This window comes from Cololabis saira, chromosome 12 (genome assembly GCF_033807715.1).
Source record: "Cololabis saira isolate AMF1-May2022 chromosome 12, fColSai1.1, whole genome shotgun sequence".
NCBI classification, from domain to species: Eukaryota; Metazoa; Chordata; class Actinopteri; order Beloniformes; family Belonidae; genus Cololabis; species Cololabis saira.
Window position 1 is genome coordinate 16,099,241 of NC_084598.1, and position 16,505 is coordinate 16,115,745.

General features: G+C 47.0%; 1 protein-coding gene across 2 annotated transcripts in view; it reads right to left on the reverse strand.

The window, feature by feature from the left end:
• Positions 1–16,505, reverse strand: part of plxnb3 (plexin B3) — an 88,274-nt gene that overhangs the window by 34,219 nt on the left and 37,550 nt on the right. For both annotated transcript variants that reach the window (XM_061735716.1, XM_061735717.1), the window contains 3 exons: positions 6,170–6,577; positions 4,559–5,291; positions 876–1,055 (listed from right to left, as the gene is read on the reverse strand). In XM_061735716.1, the coding sequence (XP_061591700.1) occupies positions 876–1,055; positions 4,559–5,291; positions 6,170–6,561 (1,305 nt within the window). In that variant the 5' untranslated portion in view covers positions 6,562–6,577. The remainder of the gene's footprint in view (positions 1–875; positions 1,056–4,558; positions 5,292–6,169; positions 6,578–16,505) is intronic.

The following is a 16,505-nucleotide window of genomic DNA, read 5'->3' on the forward strand; positions in this document are numbered from 1 at the left end:
CACACACACACACACACACACACACACACACACACACACACACACACACACGGCTTCAGGGCCGCCCTGCTTAAGCCTTACCCACAATGCACCTGGGAGACCAATAACCAATCAGCAACTGCTTTTTGAGCGTGCTCTCAGCAGACTCCCTCCACCAAAACTCACCGCCACAAGCTAAACACCTGTCACACACACCAACGCAGACACTGTTGCTGCGGGCGATAGCCTTCTGCTGTGTGTGTGTGTGTGTGTGTGTGTGTGTGTGTGTGTGTGTGTGTGTGTGTGTGTGTGTGTGTGTGTGTGTGTGTGTGTGTAGCCAAAACGATGCCTTACACAACCAGTACTTCCTAATTTACCGATATGTTTTATTCAGGACCTGAAACAGATCCGGTCGCTGAACAGCACCGGTTGGAACAGATGTCTGCAGTAATGTGGATTCTTCTGGTCTGTTGTGGTGAAGAGAGAGACCTGAGACTCTGTTCACTGGTGGATCCACGTCCCTCCCCTCACCTATGGAACTCTGGGTAGTGACTGAAGATGGACGAGGTTCCTCTGCAGGGAGGCTGGACTCTCCCTCAGAGAGACTCTGAGTCACTGCTCCTCCACATCCAGAGGAGACCGTTGAGGTGGTTCATCTAGTTAGGACGTCTCCTGGACGCCTTTCAGTCATGTCCAACGATGGATGGATGGATGGATGGATGGATGGATGGATGGATGGATGGATGGATGGATGGATGCGTCGACACATTTTCTCTAAGACAACAGTGATTTGTTCTGTTCGGTCTTTATTTTGAGCTCCGAGGGTCAAAGTGATGCGTCCCTGAATGACAGGTCATTTAGCCTGATGCGCGTGTGCAGGTGTGTGTGTGTGTTACCTTGTGCAGTTGTCCCTCTCGGTCTCCCAAGAAGGCGATAGTGTGACCGGCCTCGGTTGCCACGGTGACAGCTGTCAGCTGGGTGGAGAGAGTGATAGTGGGTGTGGCCTGGAGGGGCACAGCGCTGGCGATGGGGTTGGGGGTGTGTTCCCCCCCGCAGGGGTACTCGGAGAGGGAGTCCTGCACACAAAGGGAGGGGCAGTGAAGTATCTGGAGGCACTTGTTTCACCGTCTGGACGAAGCTACTGATTACTTCAGGGCTTTTGTCTAAACATTAAACATCTGCTCATCGTCTCCTTGTCTAAGATCAGAATCTTGTCAATCTTTAACATGTGGATCTTAGTATGAGACAAACACAACCTCAGATCAGCAACAGCTCCATGTCAGAGTCTACAGGTCTCACTGATCATGGCAGATGTCCATGACAGCTGGACTAGAAGAAAACTGAACCAGTATGTTTCTTTGAAAGAGTTTCCAGGAGAAAACATATTCTGTCTAAAAACAACATGGATCTGGATCAACATCACTCTGACAAGTGAAAACTGGCTGAAACTGGGTCATGTGACAGGAAATTATCCCACACACAGCAGCAGATCTTCACCAGAATTATGGAAAACAAAAGAGTCCAGGTTCTGGACTCTTTCTAGACCTGAACCTGGTTGATATGCTGTGGACCTTCAGAGAGCTGTGTAGACGTGAACGTCCTAAAACCTCAATGACCTGAAGCAACGATGGAAAGAAGAACGGACCAGAACTCCTCCAGAACCATGAGACTCTGATGAAGAAGACAGGAACCGTCTACTGAGAGTTCCTGCTGAAGGAGCATCTACTTATGCTCGATCATGAGGGTATTCTGGATTTCATGCATAATTTTGACCTTTCTAGCTTTATTTTTATAATGTAAACAATAAAACAGTGACAAAAGTTCTAAGATCTTGTTCATCTGAGGATCTCTTTGTGTAATTCCAATTATCTCTCAAAGGAAACGTCCTGTTTTTTGTTCTTCAGGACGTTTCTCTTCCATCCAGGAGTTTCCACGACCCAGATGAGTCGCAGCAGCGTCCCACCGTCGCTACCGCCACCTGGATCTAGAGCTGCAACGCCATGTGGATGTAATCGATTACGTCGATTACGTAAATACATCCATGTGCATAAAGAGCGTTGATGCGTTGCATGTCACTTTTACACAACACCCTGACAACGGCGAGTACAAGCAGCAAACATAAATATAATGAAAGTTCTACCTCTTTAAAGTGGATTGGAGCATCAGGTTTGGGACTTTTTCAGGGAGAAACCCAACAAAATGTTGCTCTGGATGCTGTGTAGTCTAAATTACGTATCACAGCAGCACAACCGCTTTGCGTGAGCATCTCCACAGAAAACATCCTGGTTCTCAAACCTCAACGTGACAACGGTCGACAATATATGCATCTACCTTATTATTAAGTGACAAGGCATTAGTTTGTTGTTTTATAGTTTTCAAGTGTAAGTCGTGGCGTGATCACTTTCGTGTGTAGAGAATAAACGATGACGCTAGTGGCTAATTGCTGCAAAGTATTCCAGCCTGTTTGGGTTAAAATGAAACAATATTGATTTCTATTAATGTTATGTTTGTGCTCTCTGTCAATATAACAGTTGGTTAATAAACATCCCTCTTTGTTCTATCAGCTGGTAAAAGATAATTTAAGATTATAAACTTATTCAACGTGATCAACGCTTATGATGGAAAACCATTCAGACTTACAACTTTGGGCAGAATTTATGTTAAAATTATGGATTTTTCTTTTGAATAAGTTATATTTATGGAGATTGTTCTGAATGAACCAAATGAGCCCTGAGACACTTCGGCTTTGGTTTATGTGCGAAATGTATTTTGTTTAAGTAAAAAGTTGTGAGAATTGGAAAATGTATTATTTTTTGGCATTTAACAGAAAGATGAATCAAGAGGGGAAAAAAATCATCGTTAGATTAATCTAAAAATAATCGATCGATTAATCTGAAGAAGTATTGGTTAGTGGCTGCTGTGCCTGGATCTTTATACTGATCAAACCACTCTGGACTACAGGAGCTGCACGTATGCACAAAGACCTGTACCATCATACCAGAACTGGACCAGAACCAGAGCAGAACTGAACCAGAACCAGAGCAGAACTGAACCAGAATCAGAACCAGCCACGCGGCTACAGTGTGACCGCAGCGTAAGTGTGCACACAAGTTTACGTCACTTTTACAGCTGTTTTCATGCACACAAACTTTAATCTGTGCGTGTCATATGTGGGTCACGTCTGTGTGTGTGTGCTTGACTGACAGCTGTCGGATGATCGGTCCAGCTGATGAAGATAATCCACACACACACACACACACACACACACACACACACACACACACACACACACACACACACACACACACACAAAAGCTCATGCTAACACTGCTATCCTCACGAGGACGCTGATGTCCATTCAGGGTGGACACACTGACCCTAATCTAACCCCCCCCCCACACACACACGTATGTGTAATGTAAACGTCAAAAACACGCTGGGGGTGGTTGTTTTCCTGGACTAAGACCCAGATATTTCAGACTAGTGCAGCTGCATTTGTCATCACGTCTAAAAATGCCATCACAAACTGTTCCATTTATATATTTATGACATATATCTAATCCAGGATGACATTTACAGCTGTACACACACGCAATCAGACCATGGTACCATGAGAACCAGTGCCCCCAAGGATGGGACTGGGGAAACCTGGACAAGTATATGGGACAGGGAGGCACTACGTCACAGCAATGCCCCATGGGTAGTGGATCTGGGCCTCAGTCACCTCCCAGAACAAGACCCAGTCACCCCCACGGTGGCAGTTGCTGGACCTGGTACCTGAACCAACCCTTCAGTTAAGCTGCTGTGTGTCTGGATTGCTGGTCCTGGATCTGGTTCTGATGGAGGTCCAGTCAGATGTCCCCCCTCACTGGGTCTGGATCTGGTTCTCATGGAGGTGTGGTCCTTTTTTATTTATTTATTTATTTTTAATTCTCAGGTGCTTAAGAAAGCAAAGTCCATTCGCAGGGATGATTCACCCTCTTAACCAAGAATATAAGCTTCTTCACTCTGGCCTTCGCATAACTGTTCCGCCAGCTACAAAAAATAGATACAAATTTTCCTTTGAGCCTCTCTCCATTAAGGCTTTGAACGCTGCAGAGAAGAGGAGGTAATTGTGGCACTGTGGTTTAGAACCTGGTCCATGCTGCCACCTGTGCTGTTGAAATGTATTTAAAATTATTTATGCTGATTGGTAGTCTCGCTTTTTATTGTTTCTCCCTCCTTTGTGTTCTGTGGGCTATGAGCTTGATGCATCTGATGTAGTTTTTCTTTGCTCACATCATGTATGTTTTTATGTCTGAACATGGCTGTATGATGAATGTGTGCTGAATAATTATATCTGCTGCAAACCTAATCGCACTTCAAGGGACAAATTAATAAAGTGAAGTGAAGTAAAGTCCTGCTTCTGCTCCGTACAGGTGCAGTTTTTGGTAGAACTAGACTGACTCTCCCGGTGTGACTTGAACTACTGGACCTCTTCTGAAAGGCCACCTGAGGGGCTTTTGTTGTGAACTGACCCTTTAAAGCGGACTGAACTGGCTGCAGCATCCCAAACTAACGACCGCGGCGGCAGCTTTACCTTCGGCAGCTTGAGACACTTGGATGACACAGCGTACTCGATGTAGGCCTCTTCCTGTCCGCCTCCACCTCGTCCTCCCTCAGTATAACACACTTCTTGTGCTTGCCGCATCATAGCGTCCAGCTCTGCCATCCCGTAAACACAGAGCGCAGAACGACTGGTTGCCACGGGCGTGGATGCCTGCCCGGCTGACATGACGATGAACAGGGCTGCGTCTGCGGAGTGGTTCCCCAGCCAGACTCCTTGTGCCAGGTTGTAGCCGCCGGTGCAGGACAGCGGCACCTCCACGTACGAGTAGAAGCTGCGATCGGACGCGCAGAGCCTGGAGGCGTAGGTTCGGTACTCCTTCTTGTGCCACATGTCCCGCCGGGAGAACAGGAAGTAGACGTGGCTTTTGTGAGCCACAGCTTTCACAAAGTGGTTGTTGTACTCAGAGTAACTTCCTACCACCAGTTTTCCAAGTTCTTCCTCCTGTGCAAAAGCCCTGCGAGGTGGAACCACGGGGAACAGGCGGCGCGAGGTGATTGGCGGGATGTCACCAGGACCTTTGCTGGTGTAGCCTCGACCAACCAGCATCAGACGCAGCACGCCCCCGGCCCCGCCTCCTTCCGCCTTGCCCTTCGTGGTTATTACCACACCCACGGTGGAGACTCGTGGATCGTTGGCAGCGACGTACTGAGTGTCAACTGGGTTGGAAGTCTGATAAATGAGCTCCGAGATGTTGGATAGACTCCTGCAAAGAAACAGAAGACACACAATCAAGAGCAGCCTGGCATGGCGATCTCATCCAGCAGTCTGGTCCACCAGAAACTGTTTGACAGGTCTTCATTGATGTGTCTTTCGAAACTGATATCAGATACAGTGTCCTTTAGTTACCAGAAGAGTGTCCAATTAATTCTGACCATTCTAGATATGTATTCATATTAAATACGAGTATTAAATACCGTATTTTCTGGACTATAAGCCGCTACTTTTTTTATAGGTTTTGAACCATGCGGCGTATACAAAGGTGCGGCTATTCTGTGGATTTTTCTTCCACCGATCGGGCCGCTCTAACCGGAATTAGAATCAAAACTAAGACAGAATAGAAAGATAAATAGAAATAAATACGGGTTATTTTCTCTTGGTTCTGTCGATTTTAATCAGCAAAGTTGCTGCCGTGTTAAAAGACACTGTTAGGAAAGGATCTATTTATGTACAAACATGTACATCATTTACAGTTCAAAATCGTTCTGTACATGTAGTAAATATCTAATCTAACAACATAAATATCTGTGGCTTGCATATCTTTTTTTTTTTTTTAATAAAGCGGATGCGACCTGTATGCAGGTGCGGCTTGTATATCTTTTTTTTATTTTTTATTTTTTTTAAATAAAGCGGATGCGACCTGTATGCAGGTGCGGCTTGTATATCTTTTTTTTATTTTTTATTTTTTTTAAATAAAGCGGATGCGACCTGTATGCAGGTGCGGCTTGTATATCTTTTTTTTATTTTTTTTAAATAGAGCGGATGCGACCTATATGCAGGTGCGGCTTATAGTCCAGAAAATATGGTGCATTTAAGCACTGCTGAAAAAAAAGGCAGAAAATAAATGAAGAAACTGTGAGTTACCTCTTATCACATATTCCTTGGTAGAGAGAGCCACAGACGATCAGGCTCCCTGGCTCCGCCCCCTGCCCCTCCTCCATCAGCAGCAGCTTGTTGTGATTGTGCGTGGACATGGCCGAGTGGCAATCCTGAGGAACAATTGGAGGGAGGCAGTCCGGGGAGTCCAGCCGAGGGCCTGTCTTCACATGTGACATCACCTCCAGGTCAGTGGTCAGCTGATAGAGGTGGTCGACTCCGCCCACATACAGACGTCCCTCCCCAGGGTCCAGCAGCAAGTGAGACAAGGGGGAGCCCTCCAGCCTCACCCGCTTCACCACGGCATCCACGGGGTGCGAAGGAGGAGGGAGGAGGAGGAAGATGAGGAGGATTGATGGGAGGAAGTAGGAGGCCAACATGGCAGCTCCTCTTCACCTGCAACATGTGAGAGAGGTCAAAGGTCAGTTTAAACACAATCAAACATCAAATATTCAGCATCCACCAAGTGTCTTTTAAACATTCACTAAGTGGGTTTTAGGGTGCTTTCAGACCTGTGGCCCGTTTGTTTTGTTCCGATTCAGGGTGTAAATCGATACAGTTGTTTCGTTTTTTGTTTGTGGCGTTTGTGTTCACAAGGCAACCGTCTGTAGCGGTTCAAAGCTGTTAACAAATGCCATGCGCGAACCAGCTGTTCTCTCATTGGTCAGAAATGAACGCAGAAGGAGTTTCCTCTTCCATACCCCGGGAAAAACAACAACTATGGAGCATTGCAAGTGTGGCTAGTTTGTTTCTGCGTGCTGTGTCGATTATTCTCTCACTGCAAACGAACCGCTCCAGGTCTGGAATGGACTCGGGCCGAGACCACCTCTCATATGATCTCGGCTCGCTTGTTTTGTCCCGCATCAGAGCGCGATTGCTGTGTTCACATATACCAAACGAACCGATCTTCAGGGGGAAACACTCCCCCTTTCGGAATAACTGCTCCATACGGGACAGGTGAAGGCACCCTTGCTGCACCCTTGCTCTCACTGCAACGTGCAATTATGTAAATATCCATCTGTAAATATCCGTCAGTTATCTTTTTTATATACTAGTATTTCTTATTATTTATCTTTCTTATTATTATTATTATTATTATTATTATTATTATTATTATTGTATACCAGTTACTGTTTATAGTGTGTTATTATTATTACTGTTATATTACTTTTACTTTTTCTATTGATGCCTCTTGTTTTTGCACTATCCCCTTTGCTGCTGTAAACTGCAAATTTCCCCTCTGTGGGACTATTAAAGGTTTATCTTATCTTATCTTATCTTACCCTTAAACATCCACCAAGTGTGTCCTAAACATCCAAGTGTCTCCTACACATGCACCAAGTGTCTTTTAAACATCCACCAACTGCCCCCTAAACATCCACCAATTGTCCCCTAAAGATCCACCAAGTGTCTTCTAAAGATCCATCCGATCTCTCCTGAATGTCCACAAATTTTTGCAAAACTGTTTAAAGTTAGAATGATGATTTTCCTCCCAGAGGTCCTGGGAAGCTGCTGCTGAGCCGCTGAAGTGAGCAGAAGCTGATGAGAGCTGAGGAGCATCCGCCCACAGAGAGGCAGCAGTCTGAATACCAACTCCAAGCTTTGATCCCATCTCGTTCCTGCTCTCTGCCCTGCAGCAGGAAACCTCTCCCAGCTTCTGAGATGAGTGGAAGCGCGACCGTGTCGCGTTAAAGCCGAGGACCGTGAAAGTGTTTTATCTGGAAATAAGGAAGATTTAAATCACCTGAGCAGGTGAGCCACAGCCCTGCTCTGCTCACTATCAGCCTTTCTCTCTCTCAAGTTATTCAGTTTTTTTTTATGCTTCACACTTTTCATTTGACGGTCAAACTGTAGTTGCCCACAGTAACATCACCATGGCAACAAACCCGTATCCACAGCAACGCTGCGGAAAGACTCAAACCTCCAGTGGGTTGGTTGCCTTTCCTGACAGGGTGGAGTGGAGTGTTAAACTGGAGTGAATCTGGTTTCAGGTTCTGATGTTTAGGTCTTCAGGTGCTCCTGCTGCCGGAGGATAAACCTGCACCCAGCAGATACACTGAGGCAGCAGTTCAGTGAAGCATTTAGCTGATAAACAACAGGATTATTCAAAGATGGACTGAGCACAAACAACCTCCTGACAGCAAAAAACACCATCCTGCTTTTATCCATCAATTATTTACTCATTAACTTCTGCGTCTTTGCAACATTTTCATTTTACTGCTAATTATTTGAAAATTTTTCATTTTAAAAAGCAACAGATCAGCACAAGCAACATCTGATACAGCAGAAAGTCTGCTTTCTCTCAGACTTCCTCCGTCGCCTCATTTATGACGCAGCAACTGCAGAGCAACACAGAGGACTTTTGTTCTTCAGACAGCAGCAAGCATCAAAACAGCCCTCGCTCGTCCCTCCATCAGTTTTCATTCATCCCTCACTCATCCTTCATTCATTCCTCAGTCCTTTCATCACCCCTCAATTATCCTTCATTCATCCGTCTATCTTCCCACATTCATCCCTCTGTCCAACCTTTTCCACCAAAGTGGTTCCAGTTCTGGATCAGAATCAACTTCAGAACCAGATTTTTGCTTTTCAACCTCCAGCTGTGAAGAAAGCACCATGAAATCCAAGAAAGCTGGTGCCGCGCTGGTCCCAGAACATTGCAGAGCTAGATGCAGGAACCGGTGCTAATGGTGCTTTTTCACTAGTACCTACTCGGCTCTACTCATCTCAACTCGACTCAACTTGACCCGGTTTGTTTTCCATTACAATCCAGCACCTGGAGCAGAGGCAGGCGGGTTGGAGCGAAGCTGCTGTGATGTAATTGATGGTGTGACACAAACGAAGAAGAAGAAAACAACACCAGATATGTAGAATATGGAGTAGATGATATATGTGCTGCTGGGCTGTGACTTGTGTTTGATATCAAGTTAAAAAATGAGTGAGAGAAGCTTCAAGCGGCGACGCTTTTTAATTTTTTTTGTTCGTCTCGGCGCTGCTGAAAAGTCTGTTGGTAGCCGTGAGCAGCTATGGACTGAAAAAGCTTCTGGTAGATCTTTTTGTTCCTTATCGCCCCGTCTAGATCCCTTTTTAATTCTCTCCTCAGCCACCATGTTTATGAACATCTGCACCTCAGAGTTGGACCACGGAGCAGAGTTCTGCGCTGCCATTGCTGGTCGGATCAAATGAACATTACAAAAAGCTGCTGTCAGTCGCTCTTCAACTGATTTCCGCCTCGTAACTCAAACGTCTGACTCCCAACCCCTCGACCAATCGGTGGCATGTAGGGTGATGACATCAGATACAGCCCGGCTCAGGCTGCTTGGAACCTCGGCAGAGTAGTTACAGAAAAGTATCTATAGCGCCAAACCGAGTCGAGCCGAGCCGAGTAGATCTTAGTGGAAAAGCGCCATAAAACAATGCATCCTCCATTGGAACTGGTCTCGCACCAGTCCAGTAACAGTTTGTCCAAAAGTGTTGAATCAGTTCTCATTCAGCTCTGCGCTGGTCTCGTCCCGCGAAACTCCTTTCAGTCTGTAGGAGACACCACAACCTGGTTCTGGCTGTGGTTGGATCTGATGGGTTCTGACCCGTCAAGGGCTTTCCACCTTCAGCCTGTTGACAGCGGAGCCACACTCCTACAGAGCTCTGAGACCAGAAAAGGATGCCCCCCCTGTAGAAACCTCTGCCCCAGGTTGGTCTTTGTGATCTGCCTGGTGTCTGAGGGACTGGACAAACATGAGAACTCCAACTGTCATGCTGCATCTATAGCCGCTTTTGCACTAGTATCACCTCAGCTCGGTTCTACCCGTTTTGCGCTTTTGCATTAGGGCTGAGACGGGTAGAGCCGCTCCAAGCCGATACTTTTTTCTGTAACCATTTCAGTGAGGTTCTATACAGGGTTGAGCAGGGACTATTTCTGACGTCATCACCCTCCGCGCCTCTGATTGGTCGGGGGGCGGGGCCGTCAAACGTTTGAATCAGGAAGCGGGAGTCAGCGCGAGGCGACTCGCGTTTCGCTGCGATTTTATTATAAAGCGCAAAACGTCTGTTTGGTGATCCAACTCTGAGGTGCAGATGTTCATAAACCTGGTGGCTGTCGAGAAAAAATTAAAAAAGCGATGTAGACGGGCTGTTTTACTCTCAGCCGCTCGCGGCTCCAGCTGATTTCTCATCTGCGCCGACACAAACAAAGGTGTTGCGCAATCGAGTACGTCACAGCAGCTTCACCACAACCCCCCCACTTCTCCCCTGGCTGTGGAAAACACACGTGTGGAGCCGGGACGAGCCGCGCCGAGCCGAGTCGGGCCAAGTAAGTCCTAGTGCGAAAGCGGCAAATGAGTCTGTACCAGTCTGACCCAGTCTGCTGGGGTCTGATCCAGTTTTCCTGGTCTGTTCTGGAGTTTATGGGGCGGCAGTAGCTCAGGTGGTGGAGGGGCCGTTTGGCGCGGAATGGCAGCCACGCTTCTGTCAGTCTACCCCAGGGCAGCTGTGGCTACAAAACGCTTACCACCACCAGTGAGGATGTGTGAATGAATAATGGTCTCTGTAAAGCGCTCTGGGTGCCTTGAAGGGCGCTATATAAAACCAAGTCATTATTATTATTTAGGGGGCAGTTTTGGTCTGATCTGGTCTGCCATGGTCAGATGTGGTGTGGTCCAGTCTGGGTCAGCTGGGGATACAGTACTGTCTGGTAAAAACAAGGTGAAACCTTGTGATTAGAGTCAAACTGATGAAGGGAGGAGGATCAGAACCAGAACCACTCCGTAAGCCGGGCTGGGTCCTCCAGGACTACCGCCGCCACTGCTGCATCTTGGTCTGAACTGTTAACAGAACTTTCCAGAAAATGAAGTTGCTCACATTTTGAAAGCCTGTGTTTTTTCGGTCCACCCTGTTTGGGCCGCCGTCCTGCTGCTGTTTGATTTAGTCCAGTGCATGCTGGGAAACATCCAGAGAGGCCTCAGGATAGAAACGCACACATAGTTGAGCATTTCCATGGTAATTCTGCACATCCACACTCTGTATGCTGATCAGCTTCAGAGCCTGACGGGCTCATCTATAATTCAGACTGCTGAGGAGGAGGAGGAGGAGGTGAAGGAGGAGAGGGTAGATGAGGGGCAGAAGGAGGAGAAGGAGGAGATGGGTTGGTGAAGGACAGAAGGAGGAGAAGGAGGAGGAGAGGGTAGATAAAGGACAGGAGAGTTTAAGTCAAAAAAGAAAAGAGTCTTTGATGATTTGAATTAAAAGCCTTTCTGAACTGAGGAATCAGATCATCTCTCGGTTCTTTCACATGTTCTGTTCATGTTCTCTTTGTGTTTTCTACGTGTTCTGTTCGTGTTCTCGTCATGTTCTCTACGTGTTCTCTACACGTTCCTGATCTGGTCTCCTTCAAAACCAACATGGGAATATAACAAGTAAAACTTCCCAAAGTTTGCTGATTTGGAACAATCTTTGTTCCGTGACCAGAAGGTTGGATGTCCACCTGCTGGGTTCTGGTGGTGTCCTGCAGGATCCAGATCTTAGTGGTCAGTAGAGGAACTACACGTTCTTGTACTCGGTACCAGGAACTGGTTCTGAACCAGAACTGGAAACATTTTGGTAGAAAAGAGTGTACTTGCATCCCTTCAGGCATCCTGGCTCCGAAAGAGTGGGATCCTGCTTTCTGATTGGCTGATATCAAGTTAGAGGTTTGGGAGTGTCATTCAGCTAGTAACCGTGGCAACAACGACGGGGATGCAGGTGCGGTGAAGAATGCAGCAGTTTGTTCTGCTAATCACAGCAGTTTGTACTTAACTCCTCTTTTGTTCCCGTTCCCCCCCCACTCCTCCACCCCTCCACTCCTCTCTCCCTGCCGTTCCCTCATGCCCCCCCCTCCCACTCCTCTATATGTAAATGAAGGACAGGGTGCTTTCAACACGGTGAGGTGATGATTGCAGGCTGCCTTACCTCAGGCACACACACGTACACACACACTCAAGAACACTCACACACACCTCCTCTCGTATTATCCATGTGGTTTGCCGCCGACCCTCAAACTCACTCTTCAAAGAAACAACACCCTCTCAGCTGTGCGTGTGGAAGTGTGTGTATTATTGTGTGTATTATTGTGCGTTCTTCTCGTCTTTGTTCGTTTTCTGTCCTTCCTCTCAGCCCCTCCCTTAGCGGTCCTCGTCCTACTTCCAGCCCGCTCACCAGCCACTCAGCAGAATCCATCCTGAATCCTGGCCTTGGACCAGAACCAGGGTCCTGGTTTCTACTGAAAAGTTTCTTGTTTCTACTGGTCCAGATTCTGTCAGACCAGAGTTGGACCTCCTTCGTTGAAAGGACATGTCCGGGGGGCGAATGCTCGCCACGTGCGGCGTGTGACCGTGACGGAGTAAAGAGGACTTTCTACGGCCCAACTCTAAATCAAGTCTGCACATCAGAAACAAGGTCCCAGCGGAAAACTCAACTAGAGGCTGAACCACACGATTCTGAGACAAATATAAAAAAACATTTATTTCTCTCAGATTGCTTTTGTCAGTGGCTGAATCTCACTCATGAAACCCTACATCGTTTCTTCATTCTGACTACATAATCCCCACAGTGACGTGGATTTGAGAACCGTAATTGATCCAATTGACTGTTGACAGAGCTGTCAATCATCCAGGTCCACCATCCTTCCTGAGATACGTCCTTGTTCAGCAGCTGCTCCACACAGAGGTACCAAAACATCCTGAAGAGCTCACTGATGCCAACAAACCCAGAACTGTTCTGTTACAAAGGAATTAAGATATTTAATGACATTTATATAAAATAATAGCAGTTTCATAGACCTCAGTGACACAGGTGCAACTAAAGGTCTCAAAGGTCCGTCTAACATCGGTTGTAAACATCCCAGATCCACATCAGGAACATCAGTCCTGGTCCAGTAGATGGGGAGATGTTACAGGGCGGACTTCCAGAGCGTTCAGATGTAAATCCACAAATCCTTTTTTCTTAATTTACTCTACTCTGACAATATTTATCCTTCATTTGACATTTCTGTTGGATGTGTTTACATTATTTAGATTTATTCACATAAACCTGCTAGTTACTAAGATTAACTCAACTTTTGGATCAGACTTGTTTATGTTTTTCTTTGTCTTCCTCCTTCAGGATGAGTTGGTGTTTCAGTGTCATTGTTATTCTCTCTGTCACACACACACACACACACACACGCACACGCACACGCACACGCGCGCACACACACACACACACACACACACACACACACACACACACACACACACACACACACACACACACACACACACACTGGTGAGCTCATGAATATTTTTTGGTCTTCGTTTGATTTTATCCAGTGTGTTTGACAACTGTGACACAAACACACATTGAATCCCAGTGGGGTGTGTGTGTGTGTGTGTGTGTGTGTGTGTGTGTGTGTGTGTGTGTGTGTGTGTGTGTGTGTGTGTGTGTGTGTGTGTGTGTGTGTGCCAGAAAAAAACGGAAAAAACACCAGTGTGAGTCACAGATGTGTACACATAATCATCATAGTCACCACAGGAAGTCAATTTGTTGCCACGGTGATGGAACTATTACTACAGAACCACAATGGGCTGTTTAAAAAACCCTCCAGTCCTCTGTTTCCATCATGAAGGGGAAGCAGGGAGAGAGCAGATCTCCAGCACACCTGTACCACACGCCCGGACACACCTGTGTGTCAGGACCATAACTGCTCGCATGGCCCCGGTGACAGCCGCAACTGCTACGAAGCTCCGCCCCTGCTGTTTCAACACACCGGTTTCCCATGAGCAGCCTGGACCACCAGCCAGCAGGCTGGTCACAGTTCTCAGTAGGATGTGGTGAACACATCCTACGAGTCAACAGTGGGAAATGTAATATGTTGATGTCATAAAGCTGCCACGCCTGGTCACGCCAGCAAGCGAACGGCATTGGGGATTTGTGATCTGGGTACGCATGTGTGGTTCTGTGTAGGCGAAGGCTCCCATGCCAGCTGACAGAGCCGGTCGCTCCATCACAGAGGCGTTCAGAGAAGGTCTGAAGAAGTCAAACTCTGTCTTTTTAGATTTAGAGGAGGCTGACTGAGTGGCACCTGTGAGGTCCGGGACACCTGTGAGGCCCGGGACACCTGTGAGGCCCGGGACACCTGTGAGGTCCGGGACACCTGTGAGGTACGGGACATGTATGGCAGCAGTGAAGGGGGCAGTAGCAGGAACAGAGGGGGTTCAGCTGGAAGGGGGACTGATTCAAGGATCCAACCTGAGACCTGGTTTCCATGGTGACGTACAGGGTGAGGGAGGAGCTCAGACAGGAGGACTACAATGTTTCCAGATGTGAGCCAGAGGAGGGAGCAGGCAGGAGAATGAATGAAGGTCAGACGCAGCAACGCAGAACAGATTAAAGATTAAAGAAATGCAAGATGAATAGCGAGGAAGAAAAGAGCAGAGGTGAGGAAGGTGCAGGAGCTTCAGTACTTGGACTCAACCTTAACAGCTATGGGGAGAATGGAAAAGAGGTGAAGTGGGAGTCCACAGCTATCTGTGATAGAAGTGAAGCAGTGAGATCACAGAGACAGGTTTCCAGTTTTCCAGACCCCTACAGCAGGGGTGTCCAAAGTCGGTCCTCGAGGGCCGGTGTCCTGCATGTTTTAGATGTTTCCCTTTTTTTAATCAAACCGTGATACAAGGAGCTTGGTTATCAACAGAACTATCCAGACTTTGATGACAAGCTGGTGACGACCATTAATTCGAATCAGGTGTGTTGATGCAGGGAGACAACAAAAACATGCAGGACACCGGCCCTCGAGGACCGACTTTGGACACCCCTGCTCTACAGAGACCAGCAACATGTCTGTGGTTGGACACAGCAGCCCTGACAAAGACAGGAAAGAGACCTTTGGATGGAGGAACCAAAACACCAGAAAAACATCCACATGGGAGGATAGAGTCAGGAAAGACTGATCGAGGGGGAGGATGGTGAATAAGTGGGCAGAAGGATGGAGTTGTAGCTACCACGGAGGAAAAGAACAAAAAAGAGATTTCTGGGTGGAGGAGGAGATACAGCTGAATGGCGCAACGGAGGACGATGAGGGAGACGGGGGAAGATGAAAAAGACAGGGGAAGATGAAAGCAGCTGGTCTGTGCAGCCCCCTGGAGCCAGCGAGCAGCAACGCTTGTTTATTCTGCTGATGACAAGGACACGGAGCCTCCGCTTTAATCCAGATTACATCCTGTTTTCATGGATGTCACATGTGGACACGGAGCGAAGAAAATCAGGGACACTCTCTCTCTCTCGCTCTCCCTCTCTCTCCCTCTCTCTCTCTCTCCCTCTTTCTCACACACGCACACACACACACACACACACACACACACACACACACACACACACACACACACACACACACAAACACACACACACACACTCTTTCATTACAACAGTTCTATAACCAGTGAACACAAACAGTGTGATGATTAATGAATCCACTTTATTCTTTTGAACTCTAAATTACTAAACTGTACTACACTGTTGTCTGATGTAGAGTAGAGTAGAATACAGTCTAGCACAGTAGAGTAGAGTAGAGTACAGTGCAGTAGAGTACAGTCTAGTACAGTCCAACACAGTAGAGTAGAGTACAGTCTAGCATAGTAGACTAGAGTAGAGTCCAACACAGTAGAGTAGAGTACAGTCCAACACAGTAGACTAGAGTACAGTCCAACACAGTAGAGTAGAGTACAGTCCAACACAGTAGAGTAGAGTACAGTCCAACACAGTAGAGTACAGTCCAACACAGTAGAGTAGAGTACAGTCCAACACAGTAGACTAGAGTACAGTCCAACACAGTAGAGTAGAGTACAGTCCAACACAGGAGAGTAGAGTACAGTCCAACACAGTAGACTAGAGTACAGTCCAACACAGTAGAGTAGAGTAGACTAGAGTAGAGTCCAACACAGTAGAGTAGAGTACAGTCCAACACAGTAGACTAGAGTAGACTAGAGTAGAGTCCAACACAGTAGAGTAGAGTACAGTCCAACACAGTAGAGTAGAGTAGAGTAGAGTACAGTCCAACACAGTAGAGTAGAGTACAGTCCAACACAGTAGAGTAGAGTGCAGTCTAGCACAGTAGAGTAGAGTACAGTAGAGTACAGTCTAGCACAGTAGAGTAGAGTACAGTACAGTACAGTCTAGTACAGTCTAGCACAGTAGAGTAGAGTACTGTATAGTACAGTAGAGTGCAGTCTAGTACAGTCTAGTACAGTATAGCACAGTAGAGTATAGTAGAGTAGAGTACAGTCTAGTACAGTAGGGTACTATTTCAGTTGTATCT